The sequence below is a fragment of the Xyrauchen texanus genome, chromosome 32 (genome assembly GCF_025860055.1).
Source record: "Xyrauchen texanus isolate HMW12.3.18 chromosome 32, RBS_HiC_50CHRs, whole genome shotgun sequence".
NCBI lineage: Eukaryota > Metazoa > Chordata > Actinopteri > Cypriniformes > Catostomidae > Xyrauchen > Xyrauchen texanus.
In genome coordinates, this window is record NC_068307.1 from 6,408,453 (window position 1) to 6,434,796 (window position 26,344).

The 26,344-nt window shown below is 38.7% G+C and overlaps 1 protein-coding gene across 4 annotated transcripts in view; it reads left to right on the forward strand.

The window, feature by feature from the left end:
* LOC127626308 (IQ motif and SEC7 domain-containing protein 1-like) overlaps nucleotides 1-26,344 on the forward strand; it is a 268,015-nt gene that overhangs the window by 136,485 nt on the left and 105,186 nt on the right. The window contains exon 1 of one of the 4 annotated variants that reach the window (XM_052102019.1): nucleotides 19,093-19,220. The exons of the other annotated variants lie outside the window; for them this stretch is intronic. Coding sequence (XP_051957979.1) covers nucleotides 19,198-19,220 — 23 coding nt within the window. The 5' untranslated portion in view covers nucleotides 19,093-19,197. Of the gene's footprint in view, nucleotides 1-19,092; nucleotides 19,221-26,344 lie in introns of those variants that run through there. 4 annotated transcript variants of the gene reach the window in all.

The window sequence follows — 26,344 nt, forward strand, 5'->3', positions numbered from 1 at the left end:
AGAGCGGGTCGGCTGCCAATCGCAGGGTTGGTGGTTCGATACCCGGCCCACATGTCTCCACATGCCGAAATGTCCTTGGGCAAGACACTGAACCCCAAGTTGCTCCCAATGGCAGGCTAGCGCCTTACATGGCAGCTCAGCCGTCATTGGTGTATGAGTGTGAGTGTGAATGGGTGATTGGTTAAAAAAAAAGTGCTATATAAGTGCAGACCATAAAGATCCTCTCATCATACTCTAAAACGCAACATTGGTCTTATTTTTGTCAAATAAAGTTCTGAACAACAGAGCATCACATTATAAATGAAAACATTGATTAAAACTTCTATTCTGTACAACAGCACTCCTGCTTGTGAGATATACCTCAACTTTTATATTATGTTTTATTGTGTTTTGATTTTATGTTTTTTGAAGCACTTTGTGCTTTATCGCTAAAACGTGCTATACAAATAAAATAATAATATTGTTATATAGGTTCAACATAATAATAATAATAATTAAATAAAGTTTACTAACACTGGTAATACATTTCTGTTATCAAACTTTTATTTTGACGTATGCTTTTCTGTTTCTGTTTTTTGATGGCATTTCAAATTTCCAGGTAAGACGTTGGTATATGACCCACTGGGATTGTTGAAGCGTAAAATTCTGTGATTTAATTATATAAATATATAGTCTGCAGGTGCTGCGTGCCTCATTGATAAGCACTCCATCATCTACTACAATAAGCACAGCATGCGATGCTCATACAAGTTTGTGTTTTGAGCATACAAGCTGCTTCACACGTTCACTTTGCAGCGCCCAGTACATGCAGACTGCATATTTATTGAATTGAATCCCATCCATTTGCAGTTTAATAATCACACTAGGACATATCTCAATTTTAAATTCAAATGAGCACGTGCATTTGTAAGCAGCCATCTGTCATTCAGGCAGCGCAGAGGGACCGAATTGAGTCAGTGCTTAATACTACCAGTACTTTAGAAACACTTGTGTCATTACATCTTTTTTATTTTGGTATCGTTTGGCACCGAAATACCAGTACTTTTGACATCACTGGTCATACTTGAACTTTTCCTTTGGCTTTGAAAACTACTGAAGATCAAGTTTGAAAGTGTTTGCTACTAAGGTTGGCTTAATCAGTTTGAGGGTAATACTGATGCATTAAGCTTTCCTCAGGCTCATTCAACCGCCTGGATGAAAAACCCTGTTTTCACACAGAATATATGATAAAGGGCATGGCTGAAATTGAGCCTGTGTGTGTGAATCCATTATTATATATCTGCTTTTTCTAAAGAACTTAAGACAACTAATAAAACTGAAGTATATTAGCTGAAATATGCACTAATTTCACTTACATTATATTGTGAGACTGGGTTTACATGTCACATGAAAAAGACACTAGTACCAATCAAAAGTTTGGACACTTCCAAGTGAGTTTGTTTATATTATGTGTGCAATTCTGATTGGTGATGCTAGTGGTGCAGAAATAACACACATTACCTTAAAATTGTTGTGATTATGTTGAAGATATCTTAATGATTACAATTCTGCTCTCTGTCTGGATGCTCTCTTATCATGATTCCAAACACGTACAGCTCACATCGCGACTGACATTCACTCTAGCCCGCTCAACCTCTCTCTCTGTGTTCTGTCTATTTTGAGTCTCCAAGGACTCTTCATTCTCTAACATCAAATTTGCTGTAAAATATTAAAATGTCTTTTTATAGGATAGCAATTAAAGGAATAGTTTGCCCAAAAATTGAATTTATGTAATTTACTCACACCGCATGTCATAGTTGATTTTTTAATTGTAACACAAAATAGCCATTTTTGAGGAGCCTTTCGAATTCCCATGTTTGCATCCAGATAAAAAAAAATGGTGCGTCAAAGTCACTGTCGTCATTCATGCCAAAAAGCCATTGGTTTCTTGTGTTTTTATTCACTGAACGTGATATACTATTTTTGAACACAGGCTATACACGAGATTTAGTGGAAAGGAACTGTATCTTTACATAAATTGTGGTTTGTTTCACACAAAAAAAAACTTTAATTTGGATTCAGAAGACTTTGTATGGACTACCTTTATGGTGTTTAAATGATGTTTCTTTGTTATTTATTCATCTTGACACTGCTGCTTGTTTAATTTACTTAATTAAAATGAACTAAAGCAACACAATTATAGAACATGTTGTCATAACTGTGTTCTATCCATTTAAATTAGTACATTAGTAAAATGGAAGTTTACTAAATACGTTTGAGTTGGGACTACATGATTACTTTTTGTGTTGTTAATGTAGCATTGATGAAACTGGGCAAGGGTCCTGAGGAGTCAGCTACAGAATCGTGTCACAGCCAGTACAGAGCTTGCTCAAAATTGGCAGCAGGTTGGTGTGAGTGATCATTAACATAATCCATCAAACTCCAGTGGTTTAATCCAAGTCTTCTGAAGCGATTCAGTTGGTTTTGGGTAAGAACAGATCAAAATATAACTCCTTTGCCATTATAGTCTCTAGACGCGATCATGATTTCAAGCTGTTACACTTCCTAGTGCTTGACGCATGTGCAGAGTGCTACATGGCACAATAGGAAGTGTAATCAAGCTTGAAATCATGATCGCTAAGGAGACTGCTGTCAAGACATACAGTGAAAAAGGAGTTGCATGTCTGTTCTCACACAAAACCAACTGGATCACTTCAGAAGACATTGACATTGTTCAGTAGAAGAAAAGATGTCATACATATCTGGAATGGCATGAGGGTGAGTAAATTATGAAATAATTTTAATTGTTGGGTGAACTAACCCTTTAAAGCTGAATTATGTCATTGTTACGATATTAATATACTTTCTTGTATCCCAGTTTAATATGCAGAGACAACTATAAGTAAAACATTCGTAGGTTGATTAGCCAGAAAACTGTAAACTCTGTCTAGCCGCCTCGTGTTCAAGTGAACATGCGAGTATGAACATGAGATATTTTTAAAGTCTTTGATAGTTTCCGCAGAAGAAAGTAATATGAGTATATATAGTCCTATTTAGACGGCATGATGAGAGAGCTATTCCTTTCATATTAATTACGCTTAAAATATGCTTCATTCATACTTAAAAAATATGCCTAAAAAAACAAGCTTCAATTCATTCTTTGTGAATTAAGAGAGCAGGCGAAAGGGCCAAGTCATTTATATATCTGCATCCCGCTGACTTAACGTTTCCTTTTCTCCGCTATTGGAAAGACATGTGTGAGGATGTGGCTTCTCTTATGTGCGCAGGACGCGTCCCAGGCATATGTGTTCTGTCAGCTTCTGTAGACATGCTACAGCTGCTTGATTAGTCTCTCCAGCTCGATCTGAAGGGACAGGCATTATGCTCTTTACACACATACACACAGAAATCATAGTCAAATCTCTGTTTCCAAGGAGACACCGTTTCAGGAGGCGAGATGCTGTAGTAAATAGCAGAGACACACAGTATTATAGGGCTGAAGTGCTGCGAAAGCGTCGAAAGACCTGCATGGAGCCTGAGACTTACCCTCTGTCTTCCTCTAATTAAACGAGAGTGACAGGAATACAGTTTAGATCCATTTTAATTGTCCTAACCTATAGGACATACTGTACGGCATAATAAGTGGCATCTCTTTCTGTGAGGACGAGATGAAATAGAAAGACTACTCAAATTTCTGGATGTGTAGGATGTTAAAATATGTTATTGTGCCGGAGATTGAGCTATGGTGTTCAAGTTCAGAGATGCAAGTTTAAATCTGGCTTGTGACATTTTCCAGGTGAATTTCAAGTCATTTCACCTCAAAAGCAAAAGAAATTGTACTTTGCATTAAGAAAATAAAGCTTTGTTTTTTATTTGAATTTTTTTTTGCATTGTGACAGTATTTGCCAGACAGTTAAGCACATTTTTTTTCAAAGCATTTAATTTCAGTACAACATATAATACCATGCTGCCAATCACAGTATTGGTGGTTTGATTCCCGGCCCACACGACTCCACATGCAGAAGTGTCCTTGGGCAAGACACTGAACCCCAAGTTGCTCCCAATGACAGGCTGGCACCTTACATGGCAGCTCTGCCGTCATTAGTGTATGAGTGTTTGTGTGAATGGGTTATTGGGACACAGTGTAAAGCGTTTTGGTAACCTCTAAGGTTAAAAAAAGTGCTATATAAGTGCAGACCATTTACCATGATGCATACTTACAGCTGTACTTTACAACTGTACAATTTAAATTAATTAAATAAATTATTATCAAATAAAATTATGAAATAAGATAATGTTCAGTGGTATGGAAATTTAACAAACAATATATTGACTTCTATAGCCATTTTTTGTATTATCTAATCAATGCTTTATTTGTCTGCCAAAATAATGTAATATATTTGGATTATCTGAATTATTAGATGTATTATATGTTATTTATTTTTATTATTAAATTGTTTATTTGGAAACCTTTTTAGCAACTATTGATACATGTGATTAATTATATTAATTATTTGGCATATCATGTAATTAATTCAATAAAATATATAAAAATGCAATCAAAAATGACAAAAATGTCCTGAAATGTAAGAGGTTGTGGCACAAAATGCCCTTGTAATGATGTTTTCTGTTTATATTTATTACACCTGATATAGTTGTAATTCTGATCATATTCTATTCTAAACCTAGCTGTACATAGTATTGCATAAAATATTATTTAATTATACTTTATGGGTAGGAGGTCAGAGATTATCAGTCTAATTATTCAGACTAAGAATTTATGTTAACAAATTAATTTAAGATAATAAAGGATGTCAGTATATATTTTTTTATATGTTTAGAAATAAATGCCCTCATAAACAAATAATGCCCATGAAAATCAAATTCAATAATTGCCCCTTTATAGTTCATTTATGGCACTGATATATATTGTGAATATATATATATATATATATATATATATATATATATATATATATATATATATATATATATACTTGTAGTATATATTGAAAGTTTAATTGTCAGTGAAAATAATACCAGGATGCAAACTATTAATGGTACTATGAATATGCTTCATTTTCTTTAAGCAATGTGAACTAAGACTTTTCATTTATGTGCATTAAGCATCTGGTTACAAGACTATCTGGTTACAAGACTGAATTAAGTCTGTTAGTGTGCATATTTGAGTAGCCTTAGTCTGTAAATGCCTAAGGACACTGAGATTGTGGGTATTTTGAGCAGGTTCTGGGTCTGAACCTGGAGATTTGATTTTAGAGATTGCGTCTGTCTCCAAAAATCATAACACTCCTGGAGAGAGCGAGAGGTAGAGAAACAGAGCAATATACAGTGAAACGATCTTGCCATATAATCAATTCACATGAAGCTATAAAATCATAAAAGATTGTCTGTGTGTGGATTTTTTTCAGTGAGGTCCAAAAGTCAGACACAGCTAGAATCTTTCTATCTCAGTCTTTCGTTTCAAATTATAGAATTAGTATAGCAATTAGGCAAGGCAAGTTTATTTATATAGCACATTTCACGCACAGTGACAATTCATAGTGCTTTACATGTAAAAGATTGAAAAGTTGAATTTCACTTTAAATTACATTTTGAATCCAAGATTTTCAATGTGGACTTTGACAGAGGCAGAGAGCAAAAGTTCCTCACTAACTTGTGTTAATCTTTGTGGTGACCTTTAAAACTGATCAATTTTATTTGATGCTCAAATCCTTTCAGTCACTTATAATCAATGTTCTCAAGGATGGATGTGCCCCATGAGGAGGTGTGGTGTGTTTCTAAATGTAAATTATTTCACCTGTTTTAAAACTCCAAACAAAACCTGGCATTCTGCAGGAATCTTGGAATTCTGCTTGGAATCTCAAAAAAACAGATACATTTTCATATTAAAGCTGGATCTGTTTTCCTTTGGGTTCTGCAATTAACTTCAAACCAGCATTAGTAAGCTTTGCACAGGTGCACATCATAATTGTCTTCAAAGGATATTGTAAAAAATCCTGGCAAATTAGTTTAGTAAGAGTGAAATTGTGTCGTAATAAGTAGAGGTTTTTTAGATATACGTGAGATGGGAGTTATAATGAGTAAAACATACCTCCATATCCCAAAATGTTAACCTAAACCTAACCAATAGTGTCCTAAAAGAAAATAAGAGGTGAACAAAATCGACATCCTTATACTAAACCTAACCCATAGTGGCCATGTCATGTTGTGTTATTGTGACACTTTTTTCTCACGTGTCAGCTTGCGGGGCTTGGTTGGTCTCGAGACTCGGGGTTCCAAGTCCAAAGATCTGCACTCTATCAGGTGAGCTACCGGGCAAGCTACTCACATTGGAATACTTGTGTAAGATTAGGTGGGTATGTAATACAAGTGTTAAAATATATCGTTTTTCAAATGATGCATTAAAAGTAAAAGTGTTTCGATAGCATAACTTAGCATTGTGTAAGTAATAGAGCGAAATATGAGTGTTTATGAAGTCAAAATCAGTCGTTGTACTCTTGATTTTTGTGAAAGTTAATAAACCGCACAGTTATTGTATCACCTCTAGTGTTAATTTCACCAGGAAACTCGGCAAAATGTAGAATGCTGCACATAAAACTCAGTTTGCAAAAATAAAGTTATAGTAACATTCATTACCTGAGACTAGGTTGGGTAAAATCTAGAGCTATCAATCGCTTAATTTTTATAGAATGAATTACATGGTATGCCGATTTATTAAGTATTTGCTGAGAAAGTCCCTCAAGTAACAATAATACAATACTGTATATAATGATTCAATAATTATAAAGTAGTTATATGTAAATAATTATAAATAAAATATATTGTTTCAAATGTTCGTATTTGGATCAAAGAAGGAAGTAGGATCCGGTTTCCACAGTCCACGTGAGTCAGGGTTTATAATCAAATAAAACAGAAATTGCTTTTCACCTTACACTCAAACAAAGATCTGCTTTCCAACTTACACTCAAACAAAACTCTCTGGTAACAAACAAAAAGGGGGGCTGGGGAGAGTCGAGAATATGTAAAATTGTATTGCAATCTGGCAACCTCTGTACATTGTGATGGCGAGAGTTGGTCTACACAATAGATCGGGGTGAACTGAATGGCTTTTAGACTCACCTCCGGACTGAGCTCCTCCGTCTCCGGAACGTCCGTCGCCAAGGAAAGTTATTATTATTAAATCGTTCAACCAAGCTCTCCGTTTGTGGATGGTACATGCTTGTCCGAATCAAAGTAATTCCCAACAACTCGTACAGTTTGCGTAATGTACGTGACATGAAATTAGTTCCATGATCAGTGAGGATTTCTTTCGGAATCCCCACTTGGGAGATTTTCTGAAGCGTGCCTCTGCAACACTATGCGCTGAAATGTTGCGAAGAGGCACTGCTTCCGGGTATCACGTTGCATTGTCCACCAAAACCAACACAAAGTGATGCATGCTCGATCAATGGAAGAGGGCGCAATGGTGCTTTTGGAGTGGCCGGAGGATTCACCTGCTGACATTCGCGGCATGTCGCACACCACCAGCAAACATCCCTGTTAATGCCCGGCCAATAGAAATGGGCCATGAGACAGATTAGTGTTTTCCCTTGTCCCAAATGACCCTCCACTAGACTATGATGAGCTGCCTGGAACATTTCCCAATGGCTCCTTGGTACTAGGAACTGGCTTGTACCTTCTTTTGTCTAAGCATCCTGTGTCACTCGATACAATGGATTATTTATAATTAAAAGATATGGATATGTGAGTGCAATGCATGGCTGAAGGCATTGACCATCAATTACTTTCACTTAGTCAAATGCGTACGTAATAGTCTCATCTTGCGTCTCCTCCAGAGGGAAATCCCCAGCGGGAATTCTCCAAAGGGCTGGGGAGCCGAGGCTTTCCCCTCCCTTACATCATCCTGACACGGAGCTAACGTAGATGACCCCGGCTCTGCCTCCAACATCAGTGCATTGCACCCCACACCGTCCCACTGGATTACAGGAAACATCTACACACAACCCTTTTAACAATTCGGGAAAAGCCAGCCAATTAATACCTAAAATTAGTGGATGTGTGAGGCAGGAACTAACCACAGCCTCAATAATTCTTAAGACCCCGAAATAGAATAGTGACAGTCACTGCAGGATAATCGAAAAAATATCCCCATGCATCTCCATCACCTGATTATTTATATCCAATGCCCCATTTTGAACCAAGCATTGATGAATGGAGGTTTGGTTACAACCTGAATCCACTAAGGCTTGGTATGTACCCTTCCTAATACTCACTGGTATTTGGTACATCCCAGCTCAATCTTTGACAGCCTGTGGAGTGTCAGGGACCCGGATCAACAACCCCCATGTACGCTGCTAAATGGTTTTCCTTAAATGACTGGAGTGCCAGATACCAACATGTGATCTGGGATTTGGCATCCTTCATGTGGTGGAGCCATTGGAGCAGGCCGTGGCCACCAACTGTACCGCTTCATCCAGCGACGCCGGTCGGAAGATTAATTGCTCCAGCACCACAAGATCGATGAATTCCCCGATGTCACTTGTCTCCTCAGCCAGCACCCACTGCCGGCAGGCATCACAGATCTGTTAGGCAAATGGGCGACTGACTTCGCTCAGCATCAGAGATTGGAACCGCTTGCGGCACTCCTCTGGACTGCAGCCAACCCGCTGCAGGATGGCTTTTTTCAGCTTGGGGCATCTTAAGAGGTTGTCGACCGGGAGTTGTTGGGCTGCAAGTTGGGCCTGTCGGTCATCCTCTTGACCTCTGAGCGCCTTGAACCATTGTTGCTGTTCTCTCCACAGATCCATGAAGGCATGTTGTTGAGCCTGGTGGATGCTGGCGAGGGATCAGAAGACTTCTTCCAGCGGCAAAGATGACTCAATAGCAGCGTACACTTTATCCCGGGTTTCAGCACCAGTGTAACAAATGTTCGTATTTGGATCAAAGGAGAAAGCAGGAGCCAGTTTCCACAGTCCACATGAGTCAGGGTTTATTATCAAATAAAACAGAAATCGCTTTTCAGCTTACGCTCAAACAAAGATCTACTTTCCAGCTTACACTCAAACACAACACTCTGGTAACAGACAAAAAGTTTCTGGTCTGTTTTTTCTCTTCCCCTTTCTGTGGACTGGGATGTATTTCTGTGGACTGGGACGTATCTCCCCAACTCTCACTGTAAACATAGAAACGGTAATTAGTCACAATTTATCTCTGGTGGATGTCCTTACCGCTTTCTCTCTCCCCAGATGGGCACTTGAACACACCTTCACCTCCACATATGCACTGGTGGCCAAAAGTTTTGAATAATCTACAGATTTTGCTCTTATGGAAAGAAATGTGTACTTTTATTCACCATAGTGGCATTCAACTGATCAAATTACAATTTGAAAGAAATGTTCAAAACTTCTTAAACTACTTCAAAGAGTTCTCGTCAAAAATCCTGAACATGTAGCAATGACAGCTTTGCAGATCCTTGGTATTCTAGCCGTCAGTTTGTCTAGATACTCAGGTGACATTTCACCCCACATTTCCTGTAACACTTGACATAGATGTGGCTGTCTTGTTGGGCACTTCTCATGCGCCTTACAGTCTAGCTGATCCCACAAAAGCTCAATGGGTTAAGATCCATAACACTCTTTTCCAATTATCTGTTGTCCAGTGTCTGTTTCTTTGCCCACTCTAGCATTTTGTTTATTCTGTTTGAAAAGTGGCTTTTTCTTTGCAATTTTTCCCATAAGGCCAGCACCCCTCAGTCTTCTCTTTACTGTTGTGCATAAAACTGGTTTTGAGCGGGTAGAATTCAATGCAGCTGTCAGCTGAGTCATGTGAGGCGTCTGTTTTTCAAACTAGAGACTCTGATGTACTTATCCTCTTGTTTAGTTGTACATCTGACCTTCCACATCTCTTTCTGTCCTTGTTAGAACCAGTTGTCCTTTGTCTTTGAAGACTGAAAACACCTTTGTATGAAATCTTGAGTTTTTTTGGCCGTTTCAAACATTGTACAGCCTTCATTCCTCAAAACAATTTTTGACTGAAGAGTTACTAGAGAAAACTGTTTCTTTTTTAAAATGTTTTACCTAATATTGACCTTAAGACATGCCAGTCTATTGCATACTGTGACAACTCAAAAAACAATGTTAAGCCTCATTTAATAAACCAAATAGCTTTCAGCAGTGTTTGATATAATGGCAAATTTCTAGTACCAAATTAGCAATTTAACATGATTACTCAAGGATAAACTGTTGGAGTGATGGCTGCTGAAAAATAGGGCCTGTCTAGATTTGATAAAAAATGACTTTTGAAGTAGTGATGGTGCTGCTGTTTAAATCAGTAATGTCCTGACTATACTTTGTGATCAGTTAAATGACACTTCGGTGAATAAAAGTACCAATTTCCTTCCGAAACAGCAAAATCTGTACATTATACCAAACTTTTGGCCACCAGTTTATATATTATAAAAAAATTATAATACAGATAATTAAAATGCATTAAATTATTTTGGCACACAAGCATTAAAAGACTATACAAAAAAGTGGCTTTAGAATGCAACATATTATTGAACATAAACCTATCATTAGTCTACAGTCCATAGCAATCCAGTTTGCAACTGAATTCTGACTGACTCTTTTGAAGCATCTCGGCTGCATCGCGTCATAAACGTAACGCTTTTAGGTCGCTGTGTCAAGTTAAACTAAGTTTGAAACTTAGAAAAGGACACCTTGAGATCCCTGTGTTCAGATTTGCGCTCCGCCAAGCTGTGTTTGTGTGCAAGAAACTGTTTCCATCTTGTGTTGTCTGCACTCACCCGTTGGTATCTGGCACTCCACCCACTCTGTAAGTGCGGTTTGTTCTTTGTCAGTGTAAGCTGCGCGTTGCCTACACAGCTGGAGTTTCACTTACTGCCACCTGGTGAAACAGGTGGTACTCCAAGTTTGAATTACTCACATATAATTTTAAGAATTTTGGGTCTGTCTGGCCTTATAAGATGTTTGACATACTCCACAGTGCTTGAAAGTAGAAAATTCTCGGTTTAATTTTGTGGTCTGTGGCGCACTGTTCAGTGCTCTGCATGATCTATGCAAGCCTAGTTTATAGTGTGTCCAGCGCTAAGAAGTGCTTAAAAGGCACTTTTGGGATAAACCACTTAACGTCTTAAGGGGGATCCAACACACTCGATGATCTTTTATTATCAAGTAAGAGCAGTCTTCATTTTAGCTAACCATTGTGAAGATGCCATTTATCACACAATAATGCTGGAAAAGGCTCATGGGTTCAGCTGGGCCCCCTGTCTTTACAGGCCCCTGCTTTTTTTTACATTGTGTTACCATTCACACATCAGCACCAAATGCCGTTAATCTATGTGATGTTGTTTGCCAGAAATGACCTCAACAAGGCTATGCTGGAAATGTGGGCTTCTATTTTGAAAACATGGTGGGGGTATAATTTTGTAGCTGAACGTATGCGGTCTGTAATGTTGGTGGGGTTTTTTTAATTTTTTGCAGAATTATATACTGTATGCAATTGTTTGAGACTCAGTGACATCGTATGAGACAACTTCAAATGAGACCGTTGAACTACAAAGTTGGAGACGCTATCTGAGGCTGAAAAGAACTGAAATATATACGTATTTCGCTACACAGAGGTCTGCGCGATGACCGTGGTTTCATCGGAGAATACATGGGAAATCGCCAGCTGTTCCTTTCAGCTGTTGGGAAATGTATTTATCTGCTCCGATGAAGAGAAGCTCTCTAGTTTCACTAACTGGCCAGTTTGTTTAAATTTTTTCTTACTTTCGAGTCATCGGTGTTAAACAGCACAGAATAATTACATCATCTCCATCAGAACATTCTTACGTCAACATTCACACATACCATCAGTAAAGAAATGTATAGGTAATGGTACAACTTCGCATTAAGGAAAATTGCCAGAGCAAAATGTACCATTCATTTCTAAAGGGTTGTGTTCACACATGACCTCTAAACTTGAAATTGCAGGTAATTTTCTGGAAAAGACTGTTTGTGTGAACGTGACTAATGTTTCAACGCAGCTTTACACAAAATCATACTGTAATGTCTAAAAGGTCTTAAAGTCCTCAGTGAACCGCTTTGTTGAAAAATACTTAAAAACATATATTTTATTGTATTTTACAGTAAATTAACATATTATATCCTATTAAATCTACCATTAATGGTATAAAGTAACTAAAAATTAACCAATGAACAGCTTTTTGCAGCTTTTTCCATTAAAATTACGAAAAAAAATTACAGTGTAGAATGCTCTCTCATATCAACCACCATCCCTCTCCTATGGGAGGATAATGCTGACATTCTTGATCAAACCTCTCAGTTGGCATTCTCATGTTACTGCTGTCAGTAGCAAACAGACATTTTTGTTCTGTGCTGAAGGTCGTGGTTGCAATGGCCTGCACAATTTGATGCCTTGCTTTCTATGACAGGCTCCTGTCAGTATTTGTCTGCTAGGGTTCGAATCACATAGTGTACTGATTATGCAAGCAATTGTGCCCTGCGTTTAGCATTATTGTGATCATCACTCTGTCGTTGTCTCACTGTGATTTGTAGCTTGAAGAAATGTGCTACTCCTGACAGGCTTCCTTTGACAAGGAGAAATGGCTCCAACTTTCCACGCTGTGACTTTTTTGTAGAAGGCATCTGAAGACATGTTCACAGAATGCTTTGTCAGTGCCAGCCTACAGTGAGAGCATAAAATTTATCGAAACATTGCAGTTTTTGTTGCGTTCTCTTTTCAAGCCAGTCACCCCAGCTGCACTCTGCGTTTCTGTGCGCTTCTGGATGGATGCTGACATTAATGCATAGTTTGGTCTGGTTTCATAATTTCCAGCAAAATGTTGAAAACTGATGATCTGAACATTTTTATGGTTGCTCATCAACTTTTTTTTTTTTTTTGAGATATGTGTTCAGAGAAACATATGGTGTGAAAGATATGTGAAAATACTGCCCCCTTCTGGTTACATGCTACATCTTTTGACTCATCAACCAGTTTTATGATGCAAGTGTAAAAGATAAATTAGTCTTAAGCTGAAGCAGATCTTACAGTGCAAAAAAACATTTATTATAATGTGTACATGAACTTGTGAATCATATTATCCCCCCTCCAGTACATAATTAAACCCTGCCTGAATAGCCTAATTAGTAAGTCCATGATGTTTGAATGACTCGTCGATTCTTATATTTTGAATTGAGACCAACGCTGCTATTTACACATTCAAATAAATATTTTGTGTATGGAAAGTGATGTGGCAGCACCAGAGGAGGGAGACAGTGTATTAGAAGAGCCAAGCCTAGAGCTGTGTCAGTGTATTTATATTTACAGACTCTATTACTATTACTACTCATCAGCACTCTGATCCAGGAACAGATATGTGTCACGAGCTGTGAGGCTTTACCTCAGTCTCAGCCATCATCTCTTTTAAATGAGCCCTGGATTGCACAAGTAATAATTCAAATCTGTCTCCCCAGTGTCTCAGTTTTGTGTCCCTCGCAGTGCCTTTCAGTCAGCTTTTTCTCTCTTTATCTTCCTCTCTTTCTCCCTCTCTCTCACCCTGCACATCTGGGGTTTTATACGTGTCCATTATTCATACACACAGTCTGACTGATCCTCTGAGCAGAGAGAGAGAGAAAGAGACTGAACGCGACTCTTAAGTGAGTCAGGAAGATGTGAGGCATGCAAATAAGTCTCCCATATGTTTCACTCTCATTCGCTCTCTGAGATGATGAGGTGTCAGGTGTTTTGTGTGAAATAGAGAACTTACAAATGTGTAGTGAGTGTTTATATTTTCCACTGAGTCATGGAAAGCTGTCTCCCTCACAACGTGTATATGTAAACCAGAATACATGATCACTATGAGGATTTATATTGGTGTTTTATAATTATATATGTATTTGTTTCTACCTCATGCTGTCTAATGTCTGCGTCACCTCTGTGTCAGTTCTGCTGCATACATGATCAACACATACATGAACATAGCTAACTCATAAAAATTCTGTCTCATGAATATTTTAGAGTAATTTTTGCCTCAATTCTGCCACATGAACATTTTTGCCTTAATTCTGGTTCGTGAACACTTCAGCCTCAATTTGCCTATTCTCTGTCTCAGCTCTGCCTCAATTCTGTCACATGAATATTTCTGCATAATTTTTTACTCAGTTCTACCATATGAACAATTCTGCCTCATTTTAGCTGCTTGAAGGCTATTGCCTCAATTTTGCCTAATATCTGCCTCAAATCATGCCTCATTTCTGTATGATTTTGCCTCAATTCTGCTATAAGAACATTTCTGCATTATTTCTGCCACATGAACACTGCCTCAATTAGCTTAATTTCTACCTCAGCTCTACCTCAATTTTGCCTCAATTCTGTCATGAAAATTTCTGCATAATTTTTTCTCTCATTTCTGCCTCAATTCTGTCTCATGAATATTTCATTGTTGCCTCAATTCTGCCATATGAACACTTCTGCCTCCTTATAGTTGCTTGAAGACTAATGCCTCAATGTTGCCTAATTTCTGTCTCATGAATATTTCTACATAATGTTTGCCTCAATTCTGCCTCATGATTACTTCTGCCTTCTTTTAGCCTTATGAAAACTAATGCCTCAATTTTGGCTAATTTCTGCTTCCATCGTGCCTCAATTTTTCTTCGCTTCTGTTTTATGAATATTTCTGCATAATTTTTGCCTCATTTCTGCTGCATGAAATTTTTTGCCTAATTTCAGCCTCAGCTCCGCGTCAGTTTTGCCTCAATTCTGTCTCATGCATATTTCTTTTAGTTTTGTCTCAATTTTGCCATATGAACACTTCTGCCTTATTTTAGCTTCATGTAGAAACATTTCTAAATTTTGCTTAATTTCTGCCTCCTCAATTTGCCTTAATTCTGTCTTAGGGAATATTATCTGAATAATTTTTCCATTAAGTTTTCTTAATGAACACTTCCTCAATTTCGTCTTCACCACTGCCTCAATTACCCCATGAACACTTCTTCCTCCTTTTAGCCACATGAACACTTATGCCTCTGCCACTTGAACACCTCTGCCTCCACTGTAAAGTTCTCAAATGATTTGCGCCTCTGTCTCCCACCGGTCCCTCTGTAAATCAATAAATACTTTTTCTATAATAGATGTTCAGTTGTTCAGTAATCTTTTCTCCCTTTGTGCTCTATTGTTAGTGGGTAGCTGAGGGCTATCAGAGATTTGTCTGTATCAGCTCCTCAGGCAAGTGCCTCAGTGAGCAGCGGCATAACTTGAGACAGTTCTGCACATAAAGAGAATCTCAGCACAATCCTCTTAGTTGAGTGAATAAGACTGGGGCAGTCCTCTTTCAAACTGAACACATGCAAATACAATCTCAATTTCCAGCCATCCTCTCCAGGAGAGTAAATGAGAGTAAATTTCCAAGGATCGAAGTGGGATCAGATACAAAGCTCTTGTGTGATGTTTTGCTCCCTCTTTATCTTATGAAGATAGAGACTTAATGATTCGGTACTGTAAAAAATGGCAAAGATTGCGGTTTAAAACCATATTTAATATTGAAAGGATGATCAAATGAAATTTCTTGTCTTGAGAATTGATAGTTGGCTGAACAAAAAAAAATTATAGTTCTCTCAACAAGAATTTTTGCATTTAGCATTGAAAATGCATGTGTGTGCACCATTAGTGAATAAGACCCTTTATCCCTAAATGAGTGAATAAGTATCTCACATCAAGGCTGCATTAATTGTATGTGTTTAATGCACATCATTTCGATGCATCAGTATGATGAGGATGTTTGCATAGGGATATATAGCCTCGTTACTGTGCGCTGAAAAAGATCAGATCCCACGATGCAATGCTTCTACAGGAGCGTAAATCATCATAACAAAAGGCCCAACATTGTTATATCAGGGTTGGATATGTTTCAAAAGCCCCTCTCCGTATTCAGTGCTATTTTAGCTTGTGGAGGTACAAGCAGGTTAAGTCTCCCGATGAATGTTTGGGACATGTTTTATCTGACAGGTATTGTAATGGTAACCGGCTATGTGCATGTACCATGGAATTGTTGTTACCTGGTGAAATATACATGCAGGAGGGTCTCAGCGGAAGAGCCTGTCTCCATAAAACATGTTAAACCAGTGACAACGGTTAATCTCGATGTTTGCATGGCCAGCGTTTATTAGAGACTTGGGAATGTGCGTTTTGGTCATTGATTTTGTTAACATTCACACCAATACACTGATAGCTATCAAAAATACGTAAGAAACCCCCGTTTACATGAGATTTGAAATAATTGTATTTATAATTCTCATTGGTAAGCTGGTTAGATCACCGGTAAAGGTGTTTATATGCAAAGCGAAATCAAAGTAATGGGCAAAAATGTACATGTGCTGATCAGTTTATGCTTAAACCATTTATGACTTTACTCCAATAAAGGAAATCGTGTAAGGTTTTTATAAGATCTTACACGGTGTCAGCTTATTAAGCATAATCGGTGTAAGATTGTGTATGTAAACCGACTCATTTTTAAGGCTTGATTTTGATACAGATTTCCTGATTCAATTCCAATTCTTAAGCTCTCGATTCAATTCTGATTTAATTTTTACCCACCCCTACTCATAATCACTCACTTTGACCGACTGGGTTGTTAATTTTCTGTCACAATGCATTTTTTTTATTTCTTTTTTTGTCAGTGGCTCCAACACGAGCAGAACAAAATTTTCTGTTAATCTTTCATAAAGCCGTTCTGACGTAAATTATTTTAGCGTTAGTTTGGCATGATGCTGGTGATGTTCCATAGGCGGCAGTCCAGTACGTGCTCTAATATCTTCATCGTGTGACATAGAGGTCGGATTGGCTGGTAATTGGTGCACTCGCTGACATCCCCCATGCCTTTCCAGATTGGTACAGTGACGCTGGTCAACCAGGCCTGGGGAGGAATGTTATCGGTGATGATCTTGTTGAAGAGTAGTGCAAGGATACCCGTTGGTTTCCATTGTCTTCCCGTTTTTCATCTTCATGACAACCTGTGACACTTCGGTGATGGTGATCGGCTGAACTGGTCCAGCGATGGGATCCATGCTGGGTATCGGAGGGTGTTGGAACTCTTAGTTGGAGATCCCTGAGAAGTAGTCATGCCATTGCTGAAGAATGGCTGGCGGGTCCTGTAGTAAGTGGTGGTTGGCGTCCTTGATGGTGGCTACCTGGGCAATGGCTTGTGTGGACTGGTGACGAGAGCTGGCTAGGTGGTAGATCTTGTTTGCCCCCTCTGGTGTGTCCAGCTGGTCATACAGCTCGTCAAGGTGTTTCGCCTTGGCGGTGGCCACTGCCCGTTTCGTAGTCGACTTGTAGGTCTTGTATCGGTCGAGGTCAGCAGGCAGACGCGTTTGGAAACAGATCTTGTAAGCCCTCTTCTTTGCTTTGATCGCCACTTGCACTTCTTCAGTCCACCACCGGACTGCTTTGTCGATAAATCTTCTTCCTGGCTTCATCCTTCCAAGGATCTCAGTGTCAGTGGTATGGATTTGGGTGGTGATCTCACCCCAGATGGCTTCTGCTGTTTGGTAAGGATTGATGTTGAGGCCACCGAAGGCTGCTGCCAGCTGGTTCTTGTGATAAGCCCACTTCCACCACTTGATCGCCTTTGTAGGTTGAGGCGTATGTCGAGGATGATGGCCAGTGTTGAGGGCCAATATTGTCAGATGGGATCACCTTGGCATCAAGGGCGAGCTTCAGATCATGACGTTGGAGCATCCAGTAATCAATCTGTGTCGCGATTCTGCTGCTGTTTTAGGTGGCCAAGTGGATGGGCATCTTCTTGAAAAAAGTTCTCAGCTTTGTGTGGTCAGAGTGCCGATGTTGATGGTGGCTAATTGGATCCATTGGACTAGGTTCTTTAGCCTACCCCGTCTGTGTGCAGGGAGCCCTACTCCATTTCGCATGTCATTCTGGCGAGGACGGTGCGCGTAGCCAAGGGGGACACCCTAGCTTGATCGGTTGATCATGAGCTCCAATTTAGCACGTGAATACTTGTCACTGGGCTTTTTTTCTGCCATGTTTTGAAATCAAGGCCAAAGTATACTTCAGTTTTCTGCATGCCGGTACGTCTTACACAGACAATAACTGGATGTATCGCTTGAGTGCTACTAAGCATGTAGAGGGTAATCTGGAATATTTGGCTTTGTTGCTTAAGTTATTGCTTGAATTTCTGTTTTTAGTTTGATTGTATGCACTAAAGTATTGATTTAATGACTAAATTACTATAATGAAAAAAAAGATTAGTTTTTCAACTCCTGTGTATTCATACCAAATTGTTAAAGACCTCAAGTCTCCAAGTTGTTTTTACTTCTGACCAGTCACCTTAACTTATTTGCATTATGCCTTACTATATTATTTGTTTATAAATTTGCCTGTGCCATCATAACCCCTTATGTGTATTTAACAAAACCTTTTTTCCTGAATGTGCCTCTGCCTCCTTCCCAACCATAATTAAGTCTTCAACTTGCCTATTTACAAAATCACTCATTAGTTCTTAATGGAGCCGTTTGTATCATGAGGGGTGCTGCTCGGTCATGCTTATGGTTCAGCCTCACAAATAGACTATGTAACCATAGCAACCAGCATGCCAACTGGGTATTTGGTTCCCTGGACTACACTCCAGTCAAGGTTAGGAGAGATTAGATATGTAAACAACAACAAATCAAGAGCAGGATGTAGTAAGTAAAATAGTAAAATTCAAAGGGATGGCCCAAAATGATAATTTACTCCCCCTCATGTTGTTCCAAACGTAATTATGAATTACTGTCTTCCTTGGAGCACAAAAGGCAGAATATTAGGGACTGACAGCCTTAGTCAGCATTCACTTTCAATGCATCTTTTTTCATACAATGAAAGTAAATGGTGACTGAGGCTAATAATCGTCCTCCTTTTGTGTTCCACAGAAGAAATAAAGTCATATGGTAAATTATGACTTTTGGATGACGCTGTTGACAAATGTTTGTGTGTGTGAGTGTGTGTGAGAGAGAGAGAGAGAGAGAGAGAGAGAGAGAGAGATTTGCACATTACATCGCACTCCACACTGCTGCCCTGCTGAGGTAAAGCTTGAATGAGTCGCGCAGGCCTGCAAGAGAGACGTGTGTGTGTGAAACAGAAGCTTAGTTTCTCTTAGAGACTCACACACAGCACAGCTTCTTCATGGCTTGCCATCGCTACCATTTGTGAGTAGATTATTTTGAATTGTGTGTGTGTGTTTGAGTGTGTGTAGTTGTGCTGGCAGTCATTTGAGATAAGGAGAATATTGAGTTTTGCAGTCATTTTGTTAGAAAGAGCTGATGTTATTAACCTCATGATTCTGTTCTGTAACAAGCGATCACAGGAGCATAAAGAAAGATAAACGAAAGAGAATTTTTTGACAGCATGTTGATACGCACATCGTGATATTGTATGCATGTGTTCGGGGCAAGACCCCATGTCACTTGCAAATATGACAGCTTGATTGCTGTGGTAGACTGATGCTTTATTTTTTATAAAGTATGTGTATATGAGGAGCAAAATATTGAGTGTTAATGAACTTTGCCTCTGGCTGAAGGCAGAGGGATACGGTTGGCTGTGTAACCAGAGATATCTCACGGATGCAGACTGAAGACAAAGTTGACAGTGTTTACGTAGGTCTGATGATGTCACACAAGACTATTTTTAGAAACGTATAAGGCAGCACTTTCAGACCGTATTAAGAGCACTGCTGTTTGTCAGCCTGAAAGAACGTTCCCACTCTCTAGGATTCAACATCCACTCCTATTATGGGATTTTTCTTTTTTATCTTGAATACCCCTGATTTTACCTAGTTTAGCTATAGCAATCTTTCCTTAAAAACAAGCTTTTTCTTAATCTGTTTTTTGGTCTTGTTTTTTAAATAAAAATATCTAAACATCCTTAAAACAAGATGAATGCACCTGAGAAGCAATATTGCACAAAATATTAAGACTTGTTTTCAGAATATATCTTGAATTAAGTTTATTTTTCTTACCCAATTGGCTATTTTATTATCATTATTTTAAGTATTATTATTATTAATAATAATAATAATAATAATAATAATAATGTTTTTATATTATATTTAATCTAATTTATTATTATTATTATTATTATTATTATATTTATAACAATAATAATATTATTTGTATTATAATATTATTATTATCTTATTATGATTGTTGTTGTTTTTATTATGATAGTGAGTTTTTTAAGTTTAAACCTCACAAAATGTTGTTAGATTTATGCCTTAATTTATCACTTAATTAAGTTAGATTCTTGTTTTGATATTTTTACTGGAAAGCAAGACAGACAATATTTTTTTTCATCGTTAATAATGTCGTCGTTACATTGTAAGTCCTGGTTCTCAGCTGGGGTGTTGCATAAGACGATGACCCATGTCTCTATCTGCTTCTGAACTCTGTCCCTCTGCATATCTTACCCTGCTGCCAGCTGAGCCTCATACCGGGGGGAAGGATGGAGAGGAATTGGGACAGCCTTTCAATGTCATGTGACCCTCCATCAAGGTCACCCTGCTCACGCATTACTCCTCCAGAGCAAACCATGACTAATCACTCTTTTAATCTCTCTCTCTCTCTCTCTCTCTCTCTCTCTCTCTCTCTCTGTCTCTCTCTCTCTGTCTGAGTATTATTTAATTTATAGATGGTGCTCTCCAGAAAAGCACTGCTCAGACTACCAAGCCACCCTTGCGATTTTCCCCTCTGAATTGCATTTGAATGTGATTCCACTGTGTGTTTTTTAGAGTGAGCTCTGCAGCAGTCATGTTGATGGTAATGGGAGGTGGCTTGATGCCATGGCTCACTGGAGGAAGGCGTTCACATTAGCCCGCCAGTGAAAGCCACGTTCCAGCACTGAAGTCAGATAAGCATGATTTAACTTGGTGGCACAGCATTATTCTGTCACTCTGTCAGTGTGCTGATGGGATTTATGTGTGTTGGTGTGTCAAATTTTGTGATTAAGGTTCATTGGTTGTTGATTATACTTTCAAGTTTTTTTATCCCATTATAATATTCTAGGTTCAATACTTATTAAGCTCAATTGACCACTTTTATGGCATAATGTTGATTATCACTAAATTAATTTCGACTTGCCCTCCTTTTCTTTCAAAAATGTTTCAGTGAGGCACTTGCAATGGAAGTGAATGGGTCCAATACCCATTCAGTTTCAAAAGTGTAGCCACAAGACTTCAACAGTATGCAAGCATTTTAATGTTATGAGCTCACACGCCTCTGTCATGGCTCTGAAATGCTGACTTTAAAGGGATAGTTCACCCAAAAATGAAAATCCTTTCATCATTTACTCTATTGCCATCACAGATGTGTGTGACTTTCTTCTGCAGAACACAAACAAACATTTTTAGAAGAATATCTCAGCTCTGTTGGTCAATGCAAGTGAATGGTTGTTAAATCCATGTCTCCAGAAGTGTTATGATAGCTGTGGGTGAGAAACAGATCCATATTTAAGTCATTTTTTACTATAAATCTCCACTTTCACATTCAGATTTGAAACTGAAACTAAACAGGTGCCACATGTGACTTTCAGATGTGAAAGTGAAAGTGGAGATTTATAGTAAAAAAGCACTTAAATATTGATCTGTTTCTCACCCACACTTATCATAACACATTTGAAGATATGGATTTAACCACTGGAGTCATATGGAATACTTTTTATTTACTTACGCTGTCGGGGCTTGAGAAGTGAATCGGCCAAACGTGAAAATATATTGGCCGATGCTGATAATTTAAAAATACAGAACATCTGCAAAATATATGGGTTGAACACTAAATTGAAGACACACTGGATGCTTGGCAGTAAACACAGTAAAAGGTCACAGTAAAACATATGTGTGATCATCATGTAGATGTTCTCTACAGTTCATTATTTAAATATATTAGTTAAACATACAGTATGTTTAACAAATTTCCACGGTGCTGAACATTTTAGCAGCTTATCTTCAGGAGTCTCATTGATTTTCTTATTGAGAATAACAGCAACTATGTCAGCTATTAGTAGAGCCACATGGAATCTGTGCACTGAAATAAGAATTTTGTAGAAAGATCAGCAGATTTCTGCAGAATTCACACAGCCAGAATTCATAACGTTCTACACCTTTGCCCCTTTAATGTTCATTAATGTAATATTTGGGCTAAATTGATAATAATTTTCAGCTACCAAGAGTGTACTATTCTTATCTTATTTTAAATCATTCCAGATGGAAGGGGGCCTGCGTATCTCAGCGAGTATTGACGCTGACTACCACCCCTGGAGACGCGAGTTTGAATCCAGGGCGTGCTGAGTGACTCCAGCCAGGTCTCCTAAGCAACCAAATTGGCCCGGTTGCTAGGGAGGGTAGAGTCACATGGGGTAACCTCCTCTTGGTTGCTATAATGTGGCGAGTTCTGCGTGGATGCCGCAGAGAATAGTGTGAAGCCTCCACAGGTGCTATGTCTCCATGGTAACGCGCTCAACAAGCCACTACGCCACCATGAGGACTTAGAGCGCATTGGGAATTCCAAATTGGGGAGAAAAAAGGGGAGAAAATAATAAAAAAATAAATAAATAAATACATTTCAGCAAGAACAGTTTCTTTTACAGAGAGAAAGTAACTTATCTACACCTGCTTACTGATTTACCGAAGTGTCGGCAGCTCAGGATTTAATTGCAATTATCTTCCTTGTTTGTAAGAGATGTAGTTTTGCGTCTGCATTTACTTTACCCTATGATCTGAATAACGGATCCTGTCTTCTTGCTTTGTGAGCATGAGTGAGTCATATTTATTTTTTATTCTACATAGTTTTAAAAGTCTTTAAAATGTCGTATGCCTACATTTTCTGGTAGCATGAGTCAGCAACTGCTGACACAGGCAGTGATTGCTTGCATCAAAGAAGTGTTGGTCTCATTGTATGAAACCTGATGATCAATGTTATCTTCCCAGACTTTCTGCTGTGCCTCACTGAATTTAATGGATTTCATTATGAACAATCACTCTTTGTGCTGACACAATGATGGAATCTTCTCGTTTGAATCTTCATAGTCAGACCAACACAAAATAGACGTCACTAGAATTTGTCTGACCACAGCATGGCTTTGTATGTGTCTCATTAACTATCTGCAGAGATGCATCATCCTGAACATCTTGGAAATTTAGCAACTGCTCCATTAAGAAACATTCAAATCAGTACAGAAACAGAAATTCCAACCCGTCTGCTATGAAAAAGTGGATGATGAAAGCCTATGAGTTCTGGCACCGCTCTGCTGGTAGGGTCATTCGATGACCCTTAACACATACCACACAGGATTTTCTCAGCTGAACTAGAGGGTTTGTGTCCCTTAGGATGTTTAGTTCTCGTGTAAACAGCTGGGCAAGAGTGCCCTGTCTTCCATGAGAAAGATGAACACTCTGTTCTTGTAGTCAACTGGCTGACACAATCAACAGTGAAGAACAAACATGTTGCCATCTTACATTGCACTTTTTCCTTGGCAGCCATCCTGAACTGCTGCTATGGCAGAACACAGAATATTGGTACAGTGGATTTAGACACATTTAGGCTGCATTTACACTGTCAAAGATTTCAGATTTTGTTTCTCAGATCTGCCACAGATTGGATCTTGTTGCATCAACAAAGGAAATCGACAAATAGCTTCCAAAAGTTCTTGCACACTGAAATCAACCCCGATATTTTTGGTTACTGGGTAACTAAGTCTTTCTAGCAAGTCAGTCTTTCTAGCAGTCCACTGGCGGCCATCTTTGGAACACTCCCAGGAAACTATTTCCAGTTATGAAAGTGCAGCTTCTACCTACTTGAATTGGGAAAGGCAGAAATCTTCAAAACAATTGGTCAAAATTATGACCAAAGAATATATGTCTTTACCCAGGGCTGGACTGGGAAGAGAAATCGGCCCGTGATTTTACATGGCAACTGGCCCAAAACTTGTTGAGTGGGGTTGTTTGTTTGCTGTCTTTTTCTCTATGTCGTGGCGCCATTTTGTTTTCCGTTCTGCATAATGCGATGGCTCATTTTAACTTATCACGGCCCATTCAGCACGTCTCGTGTTCGACCCAACGGCCCGCTTGGTTCTCCCAAAGGCTATTCCGGGAAAATGCCAGAATACCAGTCCAGCCCTGTCTTTACCTCAGATTATGCATAAAAAACTATAATTTCCCAGTATAGCTAATATGCTTGTGCATTCTAAAAGTGTCTAAAAGGTGATTGGCTCTTTTACTTGAAAGGCTGGACTTCCTTTCTACATTCGTTGACTTTTGGGCAATCCAATTTTTTCCATTCATATTAACAGAAGTGGCCAATAGTCTGGTATTTTTCTGTAGTATGGTTAATAAATGTTTGGTATTTAGAGATTTTAATTTCCCCTGCCATTTGATTAATTTATGTAGAGCACATTTACTTCACCACACATTCGAAGTGTCAGTTTTGCTTTGTTTCTTCGTTCTAAAATTCTCACATTCTAAACTCCACTCTTAGGACATTTCACATGGAAACTGGTGTTCACACTTGCCCTCAGTGGCCGAAGTTGGAAGTGTTGTTGAACATATGCAACTTCAGCCACTGGGGGCAGTGCTTTGAATTTTGGTAAGCACAGACTGATTTCAACAGCAGAACTTTTGGCCAACTGTTTCTGTATTCTGGTTGCATTTTCGAAATCTCTTCAGGCTATTTTCAAATGAGGTTCAAAATCTGAAAACAAAATATGGCAGGGCGGAGGGCGGGGCCGGGTTGTGATTATACACACCCTGTCCCTTATCAGGCTAATTAAGCCTCCGAGAGGGATAAAGGCCGATGGCAGACCGTGGTGCGACGAGAGAGTCATGTGTCTGTTTGTCTTTTGGTTTAAGTTATTCATTAAAATATTATTTATATTGCCAAGCCGGTTCTCGCCTCCTCCTTCCCATTGAACCCCTTTACACTCATATCTGCTTCTTTTAATTCATCATTGTGAAACGATGGATAGACTCCATCTGATAGACTGGATAGACTCCGACTGGATAGTTATTGAATGCTTGGGAATGCATGACACACACCTTAAAGGCCATCATTTTTGCATTATTGCCGGGATGGTGTACTGGTGTATATTGGCTCACTTTGAGCACTGATTTCGGTTGCCTGATGCATATGTGTACAAACAGGAAAAAATACAAAAAATTTGACGTCAAAATATCTGATCTTTGTTTTGTTTTTTTTATATCTGTGCATTAGTCCTCAGCCATACTGTACAAAGCCAAAACGGAGTAACTACAAGTGTTGTCAAAATTGAGTGTGTGTACATGTACGATCTTACATCAATAATGCTTAATGAGCCAAAGAGTTGTGTGGTCATGTAAATGCATTAAACGGTTTTCCTATATCTGGGTAAGGTCATAAACGGTTTAAGCATAAACTGTTTAGCACATGTAGATTTTTCCCATTATTACCCTGATTTTGCATTGCAATTAAACACCTTTACTGGCATTCTTACCTGATTATCCTGTGTGCGCATATGTTATGCACATGCCTGTTTACGTTTTGACATCAAAACAAGAGAACAATCTGATGATTTCAAATGTAAAAGCATACATTGAGTTATGACCAAAATCAGGTCTCTTAGACTATGATCTGTCCTGTGACAGACAGGTTTGGCTCAACTATGCCCAGATTCAGAGAAAACAGTGTAAGTATTGCAATAACTACAAAAATTTCCAATATTTTTAGTTGAATTACATTATTTAGAGCCCATTTACATGCTTGACACATTCGAAGAGTCAGTTTTGTTTTGTATTGTTTCTTTGCTCTGAAGTGCTCACGTTCTCCACTCTCAACTCTACTGCCGTCAACAGCTTAACAGCACAAACCAGCATGCCTCGGGCTGACATTTTATTCACATTTCATCTTTATATGGAATTGTTTAATTTGCTCACATCAAACAGCAACTTCAAAGCAAAGGTTGAACTCACCCTGTTTCATCTCTGCGTGAGGAACGTTCTCATGAAACTGTCACGCCAACCTCAAAAAATACCGTCATATTGTCGGTTTCCATTTGCACTGTAAGTGCATTTAGGCTTTGTCACTGCCCCCAAGTCTCTTTGAGTTCATAACTTGGTTGGGGAATAGAGGCAAACTACACTCGTGTACAAGATGAAATCATTAAGAAATTCAAGAAATGCCAATTATTCTTCATTAATAAAGAGCCGTTGACAAGTGTCATGAAGCTGAGAGACCACTGTGGCACTGTAACTGTTTCATCCATGTTGAGGGCTGTTACAAGAATCCATATAACCACACCAATTTTTGCTTCT